Source organism: Kogia breviceps, chromosome 3, assembly GCF_026419965.1.
Source record: "Kogia breviceps isolate mKogBre1 chromosome 3, mKogBre1 haplotype 1, whole genome shotgun sequence".
NCBI classification, from domain to species: domain Eukaryota; kingdom Metazoa; phylum Chordata; class Mammalia; order Artiodactyla; family Physeteridae; genus Kogia; species Kogia breviceps.
Genome location: NC_081312.1, coordinates 28,441,628 through 28,462,415, shown reverse-complemented (window position 1 = coordinate 28,462,415; position 20,788 = coordinate 28,441,628). Strand labels below are relative to the sequence as shown.

The 20,788-nt window shown below is 41.2% G+C and overlaps 2 protein-coding genes across 4 annotated transcripts in view; one reads left to right on the top strand and one right to left on the bottom strand.

Moving 5' to 3' along the window:
* The window catches only part of BBOF1 (basal body orientation factor 1), a 40,211-nt gene extending 35,149 nt beyond the window's left edge, over positions 1-5,062 (top strand). Inside the window, exons 12-13 of one of the 2 annotated variants that reach the window (XM_059055856.2) lie at positions 3,074-3,129; positions 4,189-5,062. In XM_059055856.2, the coding sequence (XP_058911839.1) occupies positions 3,074-3,085 (12 nt within the window). In that variant the 3' untranslated portion in view covers positions 3,086-3,129; positions 4,189-5,062. The remainder of the gene's footprint in view (positions 1-3,073; positions 3,130-4,188) is intronic. The other variant, XM_067028111.1, reaches the window with a different exon arrangement.
* On the bottom strand, positions 55-20,772 carry ALDH6A1 (aldehyde dehydrogenase 6 family member A1). Of its 2 annotated transcripts, none has more exons than XM_059055854.2 (12): positions 20,578-20,772; positions 13,217-13,276; positions 11,938-12,012; positions 10,812-10,973; positions 10,504-10,582; positions 9,800-10,102; positions 8,534-8,655; positions 6,966-7,155; positions 6,573-6,754; positions 4,700-4,879; positions 4,330-4,428; positions 55-2,559 (listed from the first exon to the last, which is right to left on the bottom strand). In XM_059055854.2, exons 1-12 carry the CDS (start codon positions 20,638-20,640, stop codon positions 2,455-2,457), a joined length of 1,620 nt encoding a protein of 539 aa, XP_058911837.1. In that variant the 5' UTR covers positions 20,641-20,772; the 3' UTR covers positions 55-2,454. The 2 variants fall into 2 exon arrangements, with proteins under 2 accessions (XP_058911837.1, XP_066884211.1); XM_067028110.1 differs by lacking the exon at positions 20,578-20,772 and adding an exon at positions 15,294-15,571.
* Positions 20,773-20,788: the final 16 nt, after the last annotated feature.

Here is a 20,788-nt window from a genome sequence, read left to right as displayed (position 1 = left end):
CAAAGGCATTATAAGGAAGTATGGTACCATAAAAAAAAAAAAAAAAAAGCCAGGTTTTCTTTTTAAGAGCTTTTTACTTGTCATTGTTGTACATAATCAATGAGTACAATGTAAAATCTGAGAAATTTCCAGTGAGGCCACATCAGAGCAAAAGGAAAATACTGAATTTTTTAGCGGCTACTAGCATGAACACAACTGTACAGATTTTTTTCCATCTAAGAAATAAGAAACTCTTCTGAGTAGCAAGTACCTAGCCAAATGAGTTGATTTCAATTAGAGCAGCACAATTCTCATTAGTTAGTATTTCTTAAAAAGTAATTTTCCTTAAATGTAAGGAAAACTTAGGAGTCTCTGTGAATATATTTAATTCCACTTGGAATTTAGACAATATGGCCTTTTATTCAACCCAGCCTGTAGTTGTTGGACTGGATTAAATATTACTGCCAGTTGTCAGCTGTGATAAGAGATAAAACAAGAGGCATTCTATTATGAAATTATAAATTTCTATTGCCTCACCTTTAGGCAGGCAAATCCAAAAAAAAAAAGCGCCAGAAGGGTCATAAATGTATTTTATTAAAGTTCAATCACCTTAAGTGATTAAAGATTTTGACATTCTATCCAACAGGTGGTAGTAATAAGCCTAAAATCCACAGAGTGTACAAACATTTTCAAGGTTTTTACCATCCTTGATTCATTAAATAACCCCCATGGAATAGGTTATCATTATCTACGTAACTAATGAGGAAGCAGAAAAATAAATGACCTATGTCATCTGGCTGAGGACCACAGACTACTCTATCAGAAATGAGAAGCCTTCTCCTAGTTCAATGGGTGAAGACCATATCAGAAAGACAGGATTCAATTGGCATAGTAGAGCAAAAAGAATCTATTCTGTTTAGCACATAAATTTCTGTTCTGACTTAAAGTTGAGCTATAGCAAAGAAACAAAAAGCATAAAGACAGTTGAATTAATGGTAGCAAAAGAATCTGGCAAAGCATTTCTTTGACTACTTCACACATGGAAAGCTTTGAAATTTCTTAGGCCCCAGTCAATTACTTTACATTAGGTTTCTTTCATTAAAAAGTATCACAAATGAGAAATGCAGGCAAGACGAAAGAACAATATAAAAAATTTGACAAGTAATATCAGGTTAGACTTACTTTAGGCAACAGTCTTGCTCATACGTGGAAAACACTTGAGTCTGAAGGTTTTGAGCCTCCACCCCAGAAAGTAGGAGTTTGGTTTTTCCCTTCCAAACTGGAAGAACATTTTTAGGAAGAATTTTTGTCTTGGAGAATTTAACAGTGTCACCCAAGGTTGTATCTTTAAGGGTGGTTCATTTTCTCTGACCCTTTGTTACTCAAAGTAAAGTACTAGGAGTCCTAAGAAATGTTCTGTTCTTATACATTATACTGATTAAGTTCAGCATTAATTTGATTTCAAAACTAAGAACAGTGGTTAAAACTTGTTTACAGAAATGCATTTTGGAAGAGAAAAATATTGTAAAACATGTAGTGAATGTTTCTTCAGTTTCTTATTCAGCCAATGAGGAAAGGGCATTGCCTTTCTTTTTACCATTAATCACTTCTCAATAAACATGAGATCCTGTTAACCATCAAAAAAAAAAAAAAAGTCTTGCTCACTTTCATGGTTGGAATACCCCTTGATTTCTGGGCCTGATATAACTTTTGAAATAGTTTTCTAAAAAAATCCTGTTGGCATCTGAATTAATGACTGAAGCATTAATTGATTGCTGAAGCAAACCCTGAAATTTAACGCTTGGCACACACCACAAAAAGTTGATTTATCCAATGCATACTGAGGTATCCTTGGGAAGTGGTTTAAGAAGCAGGAACAGTGACAATAATAGAATTAGTGGTCATGAGTCACTAGGAAAAAGTGGCATTCAGCAGAAAAGATAGAAGCAGTTGTCACATCTGTGGGATAGGTAAAGATGGATTATATCTTGTGTGGTGTGGGATAAATGAGAGTCTCAGCAAAGCTTCGCAGAGGCCTCACCCACTGGCATTTATGTGGGGCTGTGTTTGACGATCAACCAAAGGGTGAATTATTTTTGACCTATTTCCCCATACAAGAGATCCTTTTCCTTGGAAGATCGTCTTTATACACACTAATGTTCCCTTCCTTCAAGTCATCAGAAAAGGGGAGAATTTTTAGAAATCAGGTCTAAGCTCTTATTCCAGAGAAGCATTTCACAGTTAGAACAGTGACCTCAAAAATAAAATTATGAAGAGCAAGTGAAAATCTGGTTTCAGAATTACACTAGGAGTCTCCCTATTAGCTACTTAACGGGGGATAGTGGTCCTGTGAAAGATTTTAGTTACATAGTATTCCAATCCCAGGGATCTGATCTGAGCAAAGTTGGCAGTTGGAGTTGGTCAAGAATAAAGGGCAATTACTCAGGATGGACTGAGTCCAGAACAAACTCATTTCTAACGGCCCATGGTAGGCATGACTACAGCAGGTGAGGAAAGAGAAGCATCTTCTTCTTTCCACTGTGAAGTGACAGTTTTTAGCTGAGTGTAGAACTGGATGCCCTAAAGAGAACAAAGAAAGAAAAAAAAAGAGAGAGAAAGAGAGAGTTACCATATATGCCCGGGGGGGTTTCATGATACCTCTTTTAATCACTTTTTAAGGAGGTGCTATGAAATGCTATCCACGTTCCTACTGGAGGAATAAGTGCAACCAAAATTAAATATATTGCTCATGAGATAATCTATGTAAAACATTTAGCATATTACCTGGCACATCTAAATGGAAAAATTGAACAAGGTAAACTGTTAAACCTGTATTTATTTTATAAGAATAGGCTTGAGTAAAAGAGAATAGACTGCAGATCTAACACATAAAATTACTAGCAAGCTAGAAGGATATTGTTAGAAAAAAACAACCAGCTTGATTAAAATACTCTTCTAGAATTATTAGACAAAATCTGGGCAATGTTAATATAGTGAAAACAACTTTAGCGATTATTACATACTTTCAATATAAGATACAACTGAAGTTTACATTTTATTATGTAAGAATGATACTTTTATGTCTTCTTTCCAGAATGCAAAATAGCAATTTAAGTACCTAAGGATTTAAGACTTCAAACTGTATATAAGGTCAGTCTTTTACTCTAAGAAGCCTCATTCACCAGAGCAACTTACAGTAATTAAACAAAGACACAGGAGGAAAAAAACTCCAAAACTGACAAACTATTTTAAGCAAGAGTTTTACTTTGCTTCCCTTGAAAGAAATTTTTAATAGTATCAAACTAGTCAATTTTACAAAAGCTGTGACTAATGCACAAACTGGATAATCCACCTCCAAACAGTGTTTCTTAACCAGCTAGCTACACTGTCATAGCCTGCTGTGTAATCCCACTGTTAATTTATTATTAACCTATAAAAGGGAGACCTGTATAGAAAACAAGTAATTTTTTACTGAAGGTCCCAAAATGGCTGTATTTCTGTGGGACTACAAAGAACTTTCACTAGCCCATTTGTCCAACACATATTTGGGTACTTGCTCTGTGCCACATTCTGCAGATAACTAAATAATAATTACAGTGTGATGAGGGCTTCTTAACATGGCTTAAATAGTCCTACTACATGACTTGCCTCTGCCTACCTCTCTAACCTCATCTCTTACCACTATCTTCCTTATTCACTCACTGTGCTCCAGCCCATTTCTGCTGTTTGAACATGCCATGCCTGTTCTTGCTTTAGGATATATGCACCAGTTGAAGGATGGGATAATAGTGGTAATTTGGCTCCAGATCTGCTCTATTTATTTATTTTTTGTTTGGTGCTGCATTTATAGCATTTTTATTATAGAATAGTGTTTAATATACAGAAGGTGCTCAATAAAATTTTTAGTAAATGAGTAACTATTATGGAAGCAATGTGTGCAGTGGGGGCACATGAGGACATACCCAACCCAACACTGAAGGGGATGGTGGTGGTCAGAGGTGATTTTCTGGAGGAGTCCACACTTTAAACTGGGGGTTAACAGTCAGATGAAAAGGGGGAAGAAAGGGGGGATACATGAAGAGAGAGTCACAGGCAGAGGAGAGGACATATACAAAGGCTTGGATTTACTCATGCTCTTTCCCCAAAACCCTGTTGCCTTGAGTTATTCAGGAATTGGCAAAATTTTGTTAACTTTTATATCTTTTCTAGGGAAACAACTGACAAGCACTGCTGAACAACATATAACCTCAAAGAAGCTTCTGGCAGGCCCTTCCTTGCAGAATCCTTGTTCCTGAATATGTTCAAGAAAGTTTCTTAGAGGAAAAATATTTTTTAAAAACTTAAAGTCACCTGTTTGCCATAGAAATTGGTGTCTCCCCTGAAGGAAGCTCGAGAGCCGGTGAATGAGAACATTGGCAAAGGCACTGGAATGGGCACATTCACCCCGACCTAAAGCAGAACAAATTGACGTCAAATACTAAGAAAAACACTCAAACAAAGGAACTTTCCATTTAGAAGCCCAAATGCTTGGCATCAGAGAGACCAATTTTAAGTACCCACCTTCCACCCGATCCTGCATCCCATGAGCTTTTATTCCTGAGGAAGAAATGGGGCACTGAGGGAGATCAGAGGGGCAGTGACTGATCGCTGTTTACCTTCTCCCCTTACATAGGAAACAGTAAATGGCTACAAGAATATCCTAAGAATTCTGTTCACAAACCTGTCCGACATCTACCAGGTGGGAATATTTCCGAGCAGTGGCTCCATTGGTGGTGAAGATGGCAGTTCCATTTCCATATGGGTTGTCATTTACGATCTTGATGGCTTCATCCAAAGTGTCTGTTTCCAGAACTACAAGAACTGGGCCAAAAATCTCCTCTTTGTAACAGGTCATATTTGGCTGCCAGGAGTGATGTAGCAGAAAAGAAGTCAGTATTTTTTGCTTATTTGGTACTTTATTATCCACTTGCTTAATGAACAGCTTTTATGTTAGTAATAATCTCTTTTCATTTTAAATCACCTATTAAAAAAAAAGTCCTTTCTTGTTGTGTTCCATCTTCCAAGCTACCAATCATAAATAACTTGGAATTCCTATTAATATAAATACACTCCTTTCCTTTAAGCACTGTATTTTTAGGTCTCATCACCCATCACTAGCTTCCTGTTTTATGCCTGTATTACTTGTTTATCCAATTGTTATCTTACTGAAAAGCTACTTGAAAATTCATTTTTTAATAAATCAAATACACCACAGGAGGGCTTCCCTGGTGGCGCAGTGGTTGAGAGTCCGCCTGCCCATGCAGGGGACACGGGTTCGTGCCCCGGTCCGGGAAGATCCCACGTGCCGCGGAGCGGCTGGGCCCGTGAGCCATGGCCGCTGAACCTGCGCGTCCAGAGCCTGTACTCTGCAACGGGAGAGGCCACAACAGTGAGAGGCCCGCGTACCGCCAAAAAAAAAAAAAAAAAAAAAAAACACAAAAAAACCACAAAACACCACAGGAGAATTTTTCTATTTAAAGAAATCCTGTGCTAAGTTTTCTGTAACATAAACAGTCTATTCTCATTTGTTCCTTTGCCTCCCAAATGAGTCTGTACATTTTTATTTTGGTATCAGGTCACATTAAACATTCAAAACATCTTTTACCACTGCAGCTGGTCAGCTGTGTTTGTTGCTGATAAGTGGACTTCTCCTCAATGGCTCTGTGGCAAGAAATCTCATAATTTCTATTACACTTAGATTCAGCTCTTGACTATTCAGGGTTATAATAGGATTAGTGGGGATATCTGAATTTCAAAAAACTCCTCAATATAGTCATTGAGGAGTCATTGTCATTTTAGCTGAGCAACTTTCAGCTTTGATAAATAAAAATTGACAACAATTCTTTTTCTTTTGTCACTTTCTGGTGAAGATGTAGGTATTCAATAACTATTGGGGGCTGATATATTGATGGAGACACTGCAATAGCTATAAGCTAGGCAGTAAGAAGGAGAGGGAAGAAGAAATTAACGTTAAACAAGTAAGAAGTATAATGTAAGATAGGAACTGGCAAAATAATGGCCCGTGAGCTGGAGTGGCTTGCTGCCAGTTTTTGTACAGCCCACAAGCAAAGAATGGTTTCTTCAATTTTTAAATGGTTGAAAAAAAAATCAATCATGATACCTAAAACTATACAAAACTATATGAAATTCAAATTCCATTGTCCATAAATAAAGTTTTATTGGAATACAACCACACCATGTTAATGGCTGAGTTGAGTAGTAATGTCCATAAATAGTTTTATCGGAATACAACCACACCATGTCAATGGCTGAGTTGAGTAGTTGTGACAGAGACTATTTATCCCTGCAAAGCCAAAAATATTTACTCTTTAGCTCTTAATGGAAAGTTTTCCAACCACTGGTATAGTGGAAAGAGGTTGGAAGTCAGGAGTGGAGACTCATTCAGACTTGAGATAAAATAACTGAGTAATTCTGGCAAGAGATGAGGTCTCTAGTCATTAAATGTCTTCATTTATAAATTAGAGGAATGAGATGCCTTTAACTAATTTTGCAAAATTATATATTTGCAAAATAAATAATCCAGAGTTGTTCACCTTGACATTTGAGATGATGGTTGGCCCAACAAAGTTCCCATTTTCATAACCTTTGACTTTAATATCTCGCCCGTCAAGAAGGATGGAAGCTCCTTCCTTTGTTCCACTATCAATCAGATTGCAGACTCGCTCTTTTGCCTGGGGGGTGATCAGAGGGCCAAGATCAGCTCCAGGCTGGTCTCCTGTAGAACAACACAGAAGTATTTAAGGTCTTCAGTAATATAAATTATGAGTGCTAAATAAAGATGAATCCAAATGACAAGTAGTACAGTACAAAGAGAGGCAATGGTAAGAATATACATGATTGCTCCCACTGGACAAGGCCAATGTGAAAATCAAGAGCTTAGTGCCGCAGATGCAAAGTCTAAAGAAGCCAGGCAGATAACTGGTTACCTGCATTGACTCTCAGCTTTTTGGCACGCTCTACCAGCTCCGGCAGCCACTTCTTAGCTTCTCCCACAAGGATTGCTGTTGAAAGAGCCATGCAGCGCTGACCAGCGGCTCCAAATGCTGCCCCAACGAGCTGGTTCAGAGTATTTTCCTTATTGGCATCTGGCATGACTACCCCATGGTTTTTGGCTCCCTAAGGAAATACAGAAAGTACATGAATCTTCCTTGGCAAAATACAATTGGGCTAAGAAATTAAAGAACCTGAGATTTCAGATGAGAATTTAAGGAAAGGACTCGAGAATTTACCTGTGTTGCTTTGAAAATAGATTTATTATCATTTTGATATTGCTGAAGTACTGGTAACAGTGAGTAAGTCTCCAGGTTACTTTTGCTTCAGTTCCTCAGCTGAAAAGCTGATAGGTGTTTATTTAGATCAAAACCATTATCAAACGCCGCCCCCAAAAACAAAAAAACACTGCCTCAATCACGTTCGGTCAAATTTACAGGCTAAACACTGCATCCAGGAGCCAAGGAGAACTCCCTTCTCTTTCCTAAGTTAGCTAGGAAAGAATTTGTTGTTTGTCAGAGGTTCCAGTTATATGAAGAGCAATGTAAACATAGAGCTGCCAGGAGCCAGCTGAAAGGCAAAATAGGAGGTAGGCCTCCTGATACACAATTTCCGGAAAGAAATTCCCCCAATTGGCTAGCTTCTAGATACACAGCCTCATAAACTGCTATGTATGACTGACATCTGGTCATTTCCACATGTTTCCAGATACAGCTACAGTTGAGTACATAAATAGATACCTTGTCTGCTACTTAACTGTATCCCATTACACATAGTATAATGTTAGACACAGAATACATTCAAGAAATATGTAGTGAACTGGGAGGGGCATAAATCAAATTGGCCAAAACACATCCAGCCATGAAAAGGAACAAATGGGCATATCATGAACAGTCTCCAAACCTGTACAAAGGTGGCTACCCTTTTTGCAACATTAGTGGAACGCTAAGAAAGTAGCAACTGGACATTATATTTAGTATCAAAGAATTGCCAAGTATTTGGCAAGGAGCTAGTCACTAAGGAACAGCAAAACTATGCAGCCAAGTAAACCACACTCATATATCATACAGGGATATCTGGCTCTTTCCAGAGCCTTAACTAGTCTGGGCTGTTAGGGAAGATCATATTTTTGATACTAGTAGTTAGGATATGCCTTAAAGGCAGGAAGGATGGGGTCTATCTGGAAGAATGGTATGAAGGAAGAAACAGGGCAAGAAGCAGAATTTGGCAGTTACTGCTGAAGCCCAAAGAATTTAAATATCATTCTTAAGGAGGAATGTGACTTTATCACCAAGATTACCTGGTTAAGATAAAAGGTAATTAAAGTGACAGAGAATAAAACTCATCATACTGTTCGTGGTTAAAGGGAAGACAACCAGGATGAATTGTGAAGAAAGAAACACTGGCATTAGAGTGGGATGAGTGGCCCCTCTACTGAGGGGCTTTTTCTAGGTAATTTTAATACATATAACAGAATTTGGGGGAAAAAGGAATAAGAACTTACCATATTGGCTTGAACTCTCTTGCCATGTCTTGACCCTCTCTCAAAGATGTACTCTCCTGCCTGGTTGGATCCCACAAAGCTGATTGCTTTGATATCAAGATGATCGCAAATAAAGTTTACAGCTTTAAGAAGAAAATAAATGATTACCACAAAGGAAAAAATGGCTATGGGATTCTCAGCAAAGCAAATTTCCCCATTTCTCACTGCTATGAATGAGAAGTTTTCATACTTTTATTTTTCTACCATGGATTCCCATTTTGGAGTTCTGTCCTTGTTCTCTTAAATTCTTCCTTTTTTTTTTTTTTGGCCATGCTCCACCACTAGTGGGATTTTAGTTCCGCAACCAGGGATCTAACCTGCGCCCCCTGCAGTGGAAGCGAGGAGTCTTAACCACTGGACCGCCAGGGAAGTCCCTCTCTTAAATTCTTTAAACTACAAATCTTATTTAACCTCTTCTCTTTCATTATTTTCCCACTTGCTAGTCCAGAATTTCTACTTCTAATCTAACTCTGAAGGCTACAACTCCTATTTTCCTCCAAAATAATAGCCTTTCAATACTCAACTCTTCCTTTTGTCCTTTACGAATGTGATATTTCCTCAACTGTCACTTATACTGAGACCCTCAGATACTACTGTGCCCTCATGTGAGAGGCAATAGAGCATAGTATTTAAAAGTAAAGACCAGGGTCAGCCTTCTTAAGTATACACATCCTGACTTTGACAGTTTCTAGCAACATGACTTTGGGCAAATCACTTAATTTCATTATGCCTCAATTTTCTTATCTGTAAAATGGGAAAATAATAGTACCTACCTCAAAGGGTTGTTGTAAAGACTAAATGAGATAATATATAGAAGGCATTAGGAACAGTGCTTGAAACACAGAAGCACTTTTTAAGTGTTAGCTATTATTATATGAATCAGAAGGACTTCAGTACCTCTGAGATCTATAAAGTCTGAGTTAAATAACCTTATAAATTCTCTTAATATTGAAATGAAAACTTCTCTTTAATCTCATCTGTATCTTGCCCTAAACATATTTCTTTGTCCTAACATATTCTGTAGGGCAAGAAGCACTGCTACTCCCCAGTTAGTTACCTTAGCACAGAGGTGGCAAAACAATCAACAAACATTATCTTCAAACATGGAGGTTACTACTAGTAAATCCCTTCATCCCTAGGTTCTTCATCCTAAAACACCCCATCACTGACTCAACACCTTGATTTTCTGGTATCCAGATTAAGTGCCATGTACAGAGGGGCAGTTACCTTCATGTTGTCCGTGGATGACATTCAGTGTTCCGTCAGGGGCACCAGAGTCCTGAAGCAACTTGGCAAGAAGTATAGTTGCTCCAGGGACTCGCTCTGATGGCTTCATTAGGAAGGTATTTCCACATACCATGGCCATGGGAAACATCCAAAGGGGGATCATGGCAGGAAAATTGAACGGAGCAATGCCTGCACACACCCCCAGAGGCAGACGGTAGGAATGAAGGTCCATGTCTTTGGTGATGGAGGGCATGGTCTCTCCCAGCATGAGGGATGTCACACTGCAGGCATGCTCAACCACCTCTGGAACAGAGAAGAATCAGTTGGGCCACCAACTCTCCACACTGTGCACTACTTAGTTTTGTCATGCTCTAGTCAGCCCTGAGTGGCAAGACCAACGACAGAGGGAAGACACACTGACTTGCCATGTGAAGGTGTGGCGTAAAGTGAGATGATCTGAATGGGAAAAAGACAGTGCAATGCATATACCATTTGGAAGATCATTTGAGTAAAATAATGAATGAAGTAAACCAATCCCACAGATACCCGAGTACTGTCATTTCCCACAAGTATTAAAAAAGATATCATGGGATAGCAAAATCTACATAAAGGAAGAAGCAATCCCCCATCTGGGGTCTTTGCCTCTCATTTTCCTTTGCTTCCTCCCAATGTCCCTGAACTCCCCATGAGGAATCCCTGCTTACGAAGGCCTCGAAATACATCTCCTTCGGCATCCGCTAGGGTCTTCCCTTGTTCCAGCGTGATTAACCTGGCAATTTCTTTCTAGAGAGAAAACACACAAACAGAAACCAATGCAAGGATGTGCCTCCTGTTAGTTCTCAGACAGCCAAAAAAGAATAAAAGTCAGGGATAAGTACTATGAGGGAGAGAGCCATGCTCTATGTCTCTCTGTATTGTACAGTTAGGGAGAGCAGCTAAAAGGGCCTCTATGAGAGTGACGAGTATCCCCTAGGCAACAGTTTGGAAAATTTATACCATTCAGATTTCTTACCAAGTTTTCTTTAATGAGTTGTTGATAGCGGAGCAGGACCTGCTGACGGCTTAATACTGAAGTGTCTGCCCATGCGGGAAAAGCACGTTTGCAGGAAGAAACTGCTGCATCCATTTCATCCTTGGTGGCTTGAGGGACTCGACCAATGACCTCATTGGTGGCCTGATGGAGAAAGTGGCACATCAGGGACTTCTCTGGTGGTCCAGTGGTAAAGAATATGCCTTAGGGCTTGCCTGGTGGTGCAGTGGTTAAGAATCTGCCTGCCAATGTAGGGGGGACAGGCTCAATCCCTGGTCTGGGAAGATCCCACATGCCGCAGAGCAACGAAGCCCATGCACCACAACCACTGAGCCTGCGCTCTAGAGCCCGTGAGTCACAACTACTGAGCCCACGTGCCACAACTACTGAGCCCACGTGCCACAACTACTGAAGCCTGCGTGCCTAGAGCCTGTGCTCTGCAACAAGAGAAACCACTGCAATGAGAAGCCCGCACACAGCAACGAAGAGTAGCCCCTGCTCGCCGCAACTAGAGAAAGCCTGCACACAGCAATGAAGACTCAATGCAGCCAAAACTAAATAAATTTAAAAGACAAACAAACAAACAAAAAACTGCCTTACAATGCAGGGGGTACAGGTTCGATCCCTGGTCAGGGAACTAAGATCCCACATGCGGCGGGGCAACTAGGCCCGCGTGCCACAACTACGGAGCTTGTGCCCATCAACTAGAGAGCCTGCGTGCCACAAACTACGGAGCCCATGTGCTCTGGAACCCACACGCCACAATTACAGAGCCCACGTGCCCTGGAGCCTGTGAGCCATAATTAGAGAGAAGCCTGCACGCTGCAACAAAGATCCCACATGCCTCAACGAAGATCCCGTGTGCTGCAACTAAGACCCGATGCAGCCAAAAATAAATAAAATAAATAAACAAATAATAAATACATCTTTTTTTTTTTTTTAAAAAGCAGCACATCATCCTTTGTCCCTGTCCCACCTTCTTCATTTTTAATGTAGTCACAGGGGCAGCACCATGTTCTTCACAATAGACACCCTGGTCCCTATTTTCCCACCATGTTCCCAGAATTCTAGGCTAGTTAAGTTTAAGTCCCAAAGCAGCTTTGCTTACGGGGTTGTGGATGTCCATCCATTTGTCACTTTTGGATTCAATAAATTTCCCATCAATGAAAAGCTTTACAGTTGGCTGGGGAGAAAAAACAAAACAAAACAAAACAAAACTTAGTTGCTTTACTTCTCTCTTTCACAAAGAGAAAAGGAATTGGGGTTGATAACTGAATTTTCTGCCCTCTAGAAATGTTAGCACTAGGAAAGAGATATACAATATACTTGTCTATAGTGCTTATTAATATGGGGCAGAGCCTCTCAATATTGTGATCTCTCTGTAAATGGGAAATTCCCTGCTAATCACACAGTGGAACTTCACGAGTAAACATATGTCACTGAGAAGCTTATACTAAAAAAGCAGTAGACTCTGTGTTAACAAAGATTAACTATTAGGACGTCTTGGCCCAGCCGACTTTCTGTCACATTACCATGAGCATGCATTACCTTTATGATCAAAAGATTTTAAAAGACATTTCTATCTGTGTAGTTTTTCTGAGAAGTAGCTTGTTTTCATTAAATTTTCAAAGTGGTCTGTGGGCCAAAAAAGGTGAAAGATTACTATGTTACAGTATGTGCATGCTTCTATATAAACAGGATTTTGAGCACCAGTCCTTATATATCAGGTTTAGTTATTGCAAATGGCTGATAGAGAGTAGGTCTGTAAAAACAACTCTAAAGGTTGTTAAGAAGACAACCTTTCTGACAGGGTCAAGAAAACCTCTAGAGGCCAAGAAAATGTATCTTTTGACACAGTAATCCTAATTCAGAAGGGAAAGAAGAAAACTACATAAATTTTTTTTTTTTTTTTGTGGTCTCCCTGTTGTGGCCTCTCCCGTTGTGGAGCACAGGCTCTGCAGCCATGGCTCACGGGCCCAGCTGCTCTGCAGCATGTGGGATCTTCCCGGACCAGGGCACGAACCCGTGTCCCCTGCATTGGCAGGCGGATTCTCAACCACTGCGCCACCAGGGAAGCCCTAAATGTTTGTTTTATAATACTGAAAAACAGAATAAGTCTAAATGTTATCTGGAAAAATTATTAGTTAATTCAGGCTATATGTACTTGATAGAATATTATACAGCCATTAAAAATCATAATTATAAAGACCATTGTGCAACATTGGAAATGCTTACAACATAGTAGACATAATATGAGATGAGAAAACCAAGATAGAAAATTTCAGATAAACTCTGATCATAATTATGTAAAGAAGATAAATGGGAATACCCCCAAATTATACTGGATTCCTTCTCAGAAGTCAGCCTTTATTACCAAATAAACTCACCACTGAAGATGAAGAGAAGGAGGATGCTGGGTGCCAACTGGAGTTCACCTTGGAAGAAACCTGGGAGGTAAAAGAAGGGTTATTTTGATAAATGAGAATAGAAAATTATTAAAAATTTAGTGAATGGCTACTATATGCTTAAAATTATACTAGTTACTGTGGGTGTATGAAAAAGGACTTGGTGTTTGCTCTCAAGGGTCATACAGTCTTTAAAGAGAAAAGTTGTGAGACTATGAGACACAACAAACTATGAGAGAACAATAAACCATAATGATCATGTGCTCAATTTCCAGGACAGTCCTGGTTAAAAAAATATTTTTTTGTCATTAGACCATATTTTTCTAATTTTTGGCCTGGTACATGTAGTCACCATAAATCTAAAAATAAGAAAACACTTAGGATGGTGTCTAACACAATAGGTGTTGAATATAAGATAGTATATAACCAAGTATTAAATGTATGTATAATATGCCCACACAAATACTTAAAACATGAATGTTCATGGTAAATTTATCGGTAACAGCCTAAAATTTGGGAACAATGCAAATGTCCACAATTGGATGGGTGAATAGGGAAACTAGTATGGTACATCCATATGTTGGAATACTACTCAGCAATAAAAAGGAATCTACTATTGATATATGCAACATGGATAACTATAGTAATTATACTGAGTGAAAGAAGTTAAGACTTAAAAAGAGTATGTCAGAAAGCAGATGAGTGGTTACCTAGAGATGACGGGGGAGGAAAAGAGGAGTGGGTAAGAGAGAAACGTTTTGGGGCAATTAATATGTTCACTATCTTTTTTTTTTTGCGGTATGCGGGCCTCTCACCATTGTGGCCTCTCCCATTGCGGAGCACAGGCTCCGGACGCACAGGCTCAGCGGCCATGGCTCACGGGCCCAGCCACTCCGCAGCATGTGGGATCCTCCCAGACCGAGGCACGAACCCGTGTCCCCTGCATCGGCAGGCGGACTCTCAACCACTGTGCCACCAGGGAAGCCCTGTTCACTATCTTGATTGTGATGTCTTCACAGGTGTATACAAATATTAAAACATCAAATTATACACTTTAGGGCTTCCCTGATGGCGCAGTGGTTAAGAATCCGCATGCCAATGCAGAGGACACGAGTTCAATCCCTAGCCCGGGAAGATCCCACATGCCGTGGAGCAACTAAGCCCGTGCACCACAACTACTGAGCCTGCACTCTAGAGCCCACTAGCCACAACTACTGAGCCTGAGTGCCACAACTACTGAAGCCTGCACGCCCGAGCCCGTGCTCCGCAACAAGAGAAGCCACTGCAATGACAAGCCCACACACCGCAAGGAAGAGTAGCCCCCGCTCGCTGCAACTAGAGAAAGCCCATGCTCAACAACGAAGACCCAACACAGCCAAAAATAAAACACAAACAAATAAAAAAAATTATACACTTTAAAATATGTACAGTTTATTTTAGGTCAATTTTATTTCAATAAAGCTGTTTTTTAAAATGCCACATGTGGGCATCCCTGGTGGTGCAGTGGTTAAGAATCTGCCTGTCAATGCAGGGGACACGGGTTCGAGCCCTGGTCTGGGAAGATCCCACATGCCGCAAAGTAACTAAGCCTGTGTGCCCCCAACTACTGAGCCTGCGCTCTAGAGCCTGCAAGCCACAACCACTGAGCACACGTGCCACAACTACTGAAGCCTGCGTGCCTAGAGCCCGTGCTCCGCAACAAGAGAAGACATTGCAATGAGAAGCCCGCGCACCGCAACAAAAAGTAGCCCCCACTCGCCACAACTAGAGAAAGCCGACGCACAGCAATGAAGATCCAACGCGGCCAAAAATTAAAAAAAAAAAAAAAAAAAGCCACGTGTACATAAGAAAAGAATGTGTTATACAGGTAATAGGATTTAATCAGCAAATGGCAGGGGTCGGGGGGATCAGTTACAATAAAGTCACTCTCTAAAAAAAAATAGTTTGTATATATGCTATGCAAGTTGATTTAAGAAATACTGAAGTCTAATCAAAGTGAGCAAACTAAAATAGTCAAGACTGGGTTGTAAAAGGAAGCTGCAATCTAATAATCTCTTACCTTGTCTGGAGAGAAATCACGTTAACCAAAGAGTTTAGGGCTGCATAAAGTACAAGAATTTGTTTGTGTGGCTGCAGCACTGTCCATAGGAAAGGGTGCTGGTCCTTTGGGCCAGCAGACAGTCCTTCCAAATGCCTGGTCTGCTTCCTCTCCCAGTCCCCACAAAAGCTATTTCAAACCATCAACACTCTCCTGGAGACCACCATGTCTTACTTATAGTCACGTTCCCAATACCAACACAGTACCTGCTACACAGTAGGTGTTCAGTAAATATCTACTGAACAAAAGAAAGGTCCACTGGGCAGCTTATATTGCCTGACTGTCCCCCACCCCAGACTTGGTTAGCTGTCCTTTTTTGTACTCCATAGCAGCCAATATTTCCCCTAAAAGGTTATCTGTCTGTGTTGTAATGGCCTAGTTACTTGTTTGTTACCCCAAAGACTATAAATTCCACGAGGGCAGGCACTGAATCTTGTTTACCTACTTTACAGAGTTCCTGTGATCAAGCTTGTCCAGGTATGAAACATAGCTAGCAAGTAGTTGGTGTTCATTACATGTTGTTATTACTATAAATACTTATTTGCTCACACTCCTTGCTACTTCAAAACTTAACGATTCTCTTAAAATTTTCAACTCTGTTCCTTTCCTTCTCACTCTTAAGAGCTGATCTTGCAGATGTAAACTATTATATATAGGATGGATAAACAACAAGGTCCTACTGTATAGCACAGGGCACTATATTCAATATCCTGTGATAAACCATAATGGAAAAGAATATTTAAAAAAGAATGTCTATATGTGTATTGCTGAGCCACTTTGCTGTACAGCAGAGATTAGTACATTATAAATCAACGATATTTCAATTAAAATTTTTTTAATTAAAAAAAAAGAGTTGATCTTATTTTTTCTACTACAGAGGAAACAGAAACCATCAGATGGGAACTTCCTCAACTTCCTACTAGTAAGCCTACAAAACTGACCAATACCCATCATTTTTTCCTTTCTTCCTCTTATAGTGGAGAAGGTAGCTACCAAGGTTCACAGTGACAGAGTGACTGGGAGACAGAGGTACACAATCAATGTCTGTGGACTGACTGAAGAGGTGTCTGTCTTGTAATCTAAGGCTAATCTCTGCACCTGTGCTCTGAACTGTTCCTCCTGCCTCGGACACTTCCATCAATGATCCTTTCTTTCCTGTACCTTAAACCTCTCTCCATCCAATAGCCAGAGTTCTCTATACTAATTACCTCCCCATCTCCCACTAACTCTTCAATCAACTCCAACCTTTACGACTGAACACCAGTGACTTCCTCCATACCATGGACTCTTCCCAGTCCTTCTTGTACTTGACCTCTCAGCAGAGGTGAAGAGTTATTTAATCATGCCCTCTGTCTGAATCCCCTCTCCACTTGCATTCTGTGATGTCCTGGTACCTTTTCTATTTCTTGGGCCACTTTTTCTATGCCTGCTATGCTGGTTCAGTCTCCTATACCTGGCCTCTAATGCTTGAGTTCCTGAACAAGGAGTTCCTGAACTCTCCTTGGGTGATTTCATCAACTCCAGTGGCTTAATTATCTAGATCCTGGTGATGCCCAAATCTGTAATTCCTCACCAGAATCTTCCTCTTCAGGTAATACCTACATAACTGTCTTCACCGCATCTCTACTTGCATGTTATTTAGGTACATGTTGAAAAAGCTGACCTCATCTTCCTTCCACCAACAGACTCGGTTTCCTATAGCCCACCTTTCAGTAAGTGGGGCTACTATTCACCTAGCTGCCCAACCAGAAACTTGAATGTCACCCCAACTCCTCCCTCTTTCTCCTCAGTGAATCAAACAAGTCCTGGCAATCTGTCCTCCCAGAGGTCTTTGAAATGCACCCCCTTCTCTCTACCCCTCCTACCCTCAGGGAAGTCTATACCATCATTGTCTCTCACCTGGACTTCAACAATGGTTTCCTAACAGGTCTTCCGGCCTCCAATCTTAAACCTTCTGAATCTAGTTTCCACTCCATAGCCAGAGATATTTACTCCATCCTCTGATCCGGCTGAGCCTCCAATTCAAAACCTGGTTAGATCACTCCTTTGTTTAAAACCTACCAATGGCTTTCCATTGTCCTTGGGATAAAGACTCACCTTGATGTTGCTCAAAAGACTCTACATAGTATCTTTACTTCTCTAGTTTCCTAGCTTGTTGCTGTCCTCCTTGCTCTCTCTATGCTCCAGCTGTTCAGAACATGTTTTGCGCTCACATTGCCCTTGCACATGCTGCTCCCTCTTCCCTGGAATTGTTTCATCCCATTTGCTTGGCTCACGTCTATTCCTTAGCTCCCTATCACTTTGGGTACAGGTACAGGTACAGGTCAGTCCTGTAGGCTTGCTAGCAGGAAGTTGAGGACATTCTCATCTAATGGTTTTTGTTTCCTCTGAAGTAGAAAAAACAAGATTAACTCCTGTGAGTGAGAGGAGCAGTAGCAGAGTTCGAAGTTTTTAAGTCTCAATCTCAGGTCTAGGCTTGTTTCATGTAAATTCTCTTACAGGGCAGAAAATGCACAGATCAGCCAACTGGAGCATTCTAGGCCACTTAGTTTTTTTTCCTTTTCTTTTTTAAAAAAAAAATATTTATATATTGGCTGTGTTGGGTCTTCGTTGCTGCACGCGGGCTTTCTCTAGTTGCAGCGAGCAGGGGCTACTCTTTGTTGCGGGTGCACCGGCTTCTCATTGCAGTGCCTTCACTTGTTGTGGAGCACGGGCTCTAGAGCGCTGGCTCAGTAGTTGTGGCACACTGGCTTAGTTGCTCCACGGCATGTGGGATCTTCCCGGACCAGGGATCGAACCTGTGTCCCCTGCATTGACAGGCGGATTCTTCCCTACCACTGTGCCACCACAAAAGCTCTAGGCCGCTTCGTTTTATTTTGTCACTGGCACACAGTCTCCCTGCTGTCAAGAGGGCATAAAAGGCACTGCATCTTGTATAATAAAACATTATCATATGGTTTTGAAAGGTTAGATCTCATTTCTTTTCTTCATTTTCCAAGACACACTCATTAGTACTGTTGCTGAAAAAACTATCCTATGTCCAGTCACACCAAACTTCTTGTTCTCTAGATGTTTATTTCATACTTGCTATTTCCTTTACCAGGAACTCTCTTCTCCTCTAGCTAAAGGCCTCCTACTCTTGCAATGCTTAAACCCAGATCAACCCCTTTTGGAAGCTTTTCCTGAATTGCACAGGTTGAATTTGGGGCTCTTTCCCTAGGTTCCTGCAGTACTGTGTGCACTCTTACTGTTTAGCACTTACCATTTCATTACAATAGGGGGGTTTTCAGTGAATATTTTACTTATCTTTCCTTTCCCAAAGCTTGGGACAGTGCCTGACACAGAAAGAGATGCCAAGATGTAAGTCCTGAATTCTCAGCCTCATTAGTTACTAGTTGGGAGACTTTGGATGACCTTTAGTGTCAGGTAACTTACTTCATTATATTCATTAATTCTAATCTTCACAGATATTCTTAAAACTAGGAAGTGGTGGTTCTGGGATAGAACCCAAGTATGATTGTGCAGCCTGTGCTCTTTCCACTGCATCACTGAAGAAAGTCCTTGAGTCACTTCAAGACCAGTCTTCTTATCTTTAAATGGGAGTGATAATATCTTGACTGCCAGAATCTAGACTACTCTTTATCACAGTGTCACGTTACAGTAACTCCTAGCTGACTTAGAATTACTATCTCTGTTCTTTCCAGGTCAATTCAGAAGTTTCTTAAAATGAATCAGAAAATAGTGTCTATTTCCAAAATAAAGTACTTGGGAAGGGAGATTCTTTTCCTTGATGCAAAGGACAAAACAGCTTCTTAAGGCTCTCAATGACTTGTGATGGCAGAGGAGGTAAAGGAAAAAAGTCAATTTCAGTAGAAGATTTTGAGGAGAAGTTGGTAATGGAAAGTATAGGATGGAAACTTTGTTTCCCTACTACAAAAACAAAAGAACAAACAAACCTAGAAAATCAGAACTAGGATCACATCAAGAAATATGAGGAAAGCCAGATCATTTGACAAACCCTTCCAACCCATTCTCCACACTGTCCCATTAAATAGCATATTTAAACAGGAATCTTTGCTGACTCTGCTAAGAATCTTAAAAATGCATGGTCTCTGCAGTAGAACTCACTGAAACCTGGTAAATACTAATATTATCTAACAGCCCAGCAATATAGAGGAAGAAGTTCCCAGGCTGGACATAATGAGTAAGAAAAGCAAAATTGTTTCTTGCAGGTTCCAGAATGTTGCCTGTAGTAAATCTTGCCTCATAATCTAAGTCCTTGTAAGGCTGTGAACAACGGGGGGTTGCGAGTAGGTGCGGGGGGAAGGCTATGAACAGAGTTGTAAATCACAGGCCTCAGGCATGCAGCTTCTGTAGCTCCTATCCTTAGGCTGGCTTCAGAGAGGACCTAATCCCCCCACCCCACCCCCACGGGCAAAGTTGAGTCAGGCTGGGAGCTAACTTGGGGGTGGGAACTTGGAACTTACACTTCTTGTCTTCCTTGGCTCCCATTTTCTATCACGTGCTTTAGAGATGTTTAGTCCTTTGAATATGCTTGGAACAAACTGGTAGCATTAACTATGTGTCCTTATTCACGGCCAACATAAACACTGTAACTTTGCTGAGAGAAAGTTAAACTGAAAGTCTTGGCAAGCAAGGGCACAGCCCACAGCCTGTGTAAAATACAAAGAGCCATAGCTGGAGAAAATAGCTCAGCAAATGGCTGCTTTGAGGGAAAACCTAGTGTACACTTCTAGAAGGAGATTCAAAGTTCATTCACCGACCCTTGCCCCTCGTGTGCCTCCTCTCTCCGCCTTTACCTCGGACTGTAGACAGTGAAGGGAAGGGTGAGAGAAGGGAACAATCTGAACGCTCCCGGAAAGATGCTAAGACAGGTGACCAGAAGGGGACTTTTTGGGGCAGAGAGGTGGCTGGTGCAGAGGTGAAAGGGAAAGACGGTGCGCAGACCGATAGAGGTGAGGGCAAGAGAGTGTCGGCAGGGGCGGGGCAGGGCTGGAGGAGGAGAGTGGACCAGAGCCAGAAAGAGGGAGTCTCAAGAATAAAAGGGAGAGGGGTGATAGTCTAGAGCTGGATCCAACGAAGGCGGATACTGAGTAACGTGTGGGACAGGGCCGCGCTGGTCCGATAGGCACAGGAGGGTCAGCCATGAAGGGGTTGGCTCAGAGAGCAGACGGAAAGGACCGAATTTCTAGTTTCGCGACCCCTTGGCACCACCCTCACTCGCCTGCAGGATCCGGGCCCGCATTGACGCCGTCGCCGCCGCCGCCACCGCCGCCACCGCCGCCATGGCTCTCGGCTGCCTCTTCTCAGCCCCCCGCACCTCTACAATCTGAGCCTGTCCACAAGCACCACTGCTGCCAGGCCTCCCCCCTCCATCCTGCCGCACCTCCTCATTGGTGGAAAGGACAATTTCCCCTAGCCAATCATTCGCCCTA

Coding starts and splice junctions, on each gene's coding strand:
- ALDH6A1 (XM_059055854.2), bottom strand. CDS start 20,640: ATGGCGGCGGTGGCGGCGGTGGCGGCGGCGGCGACGGCGTCAATGCGG. Junction 4,880..6,572: donor CCATCATCTCAAATGTCAAG/GTGAACAACTCT, acceptor CACTCCTGGCAG/CCAAATATGACCTGTTACAA. Junction 2,560..4,329: donor CCAATTTCTATGGCAAACAG/GTGACTTTAAGT, acceptor TGTTCTCTTTAG/GGCATCCAGTTCTACACTCA.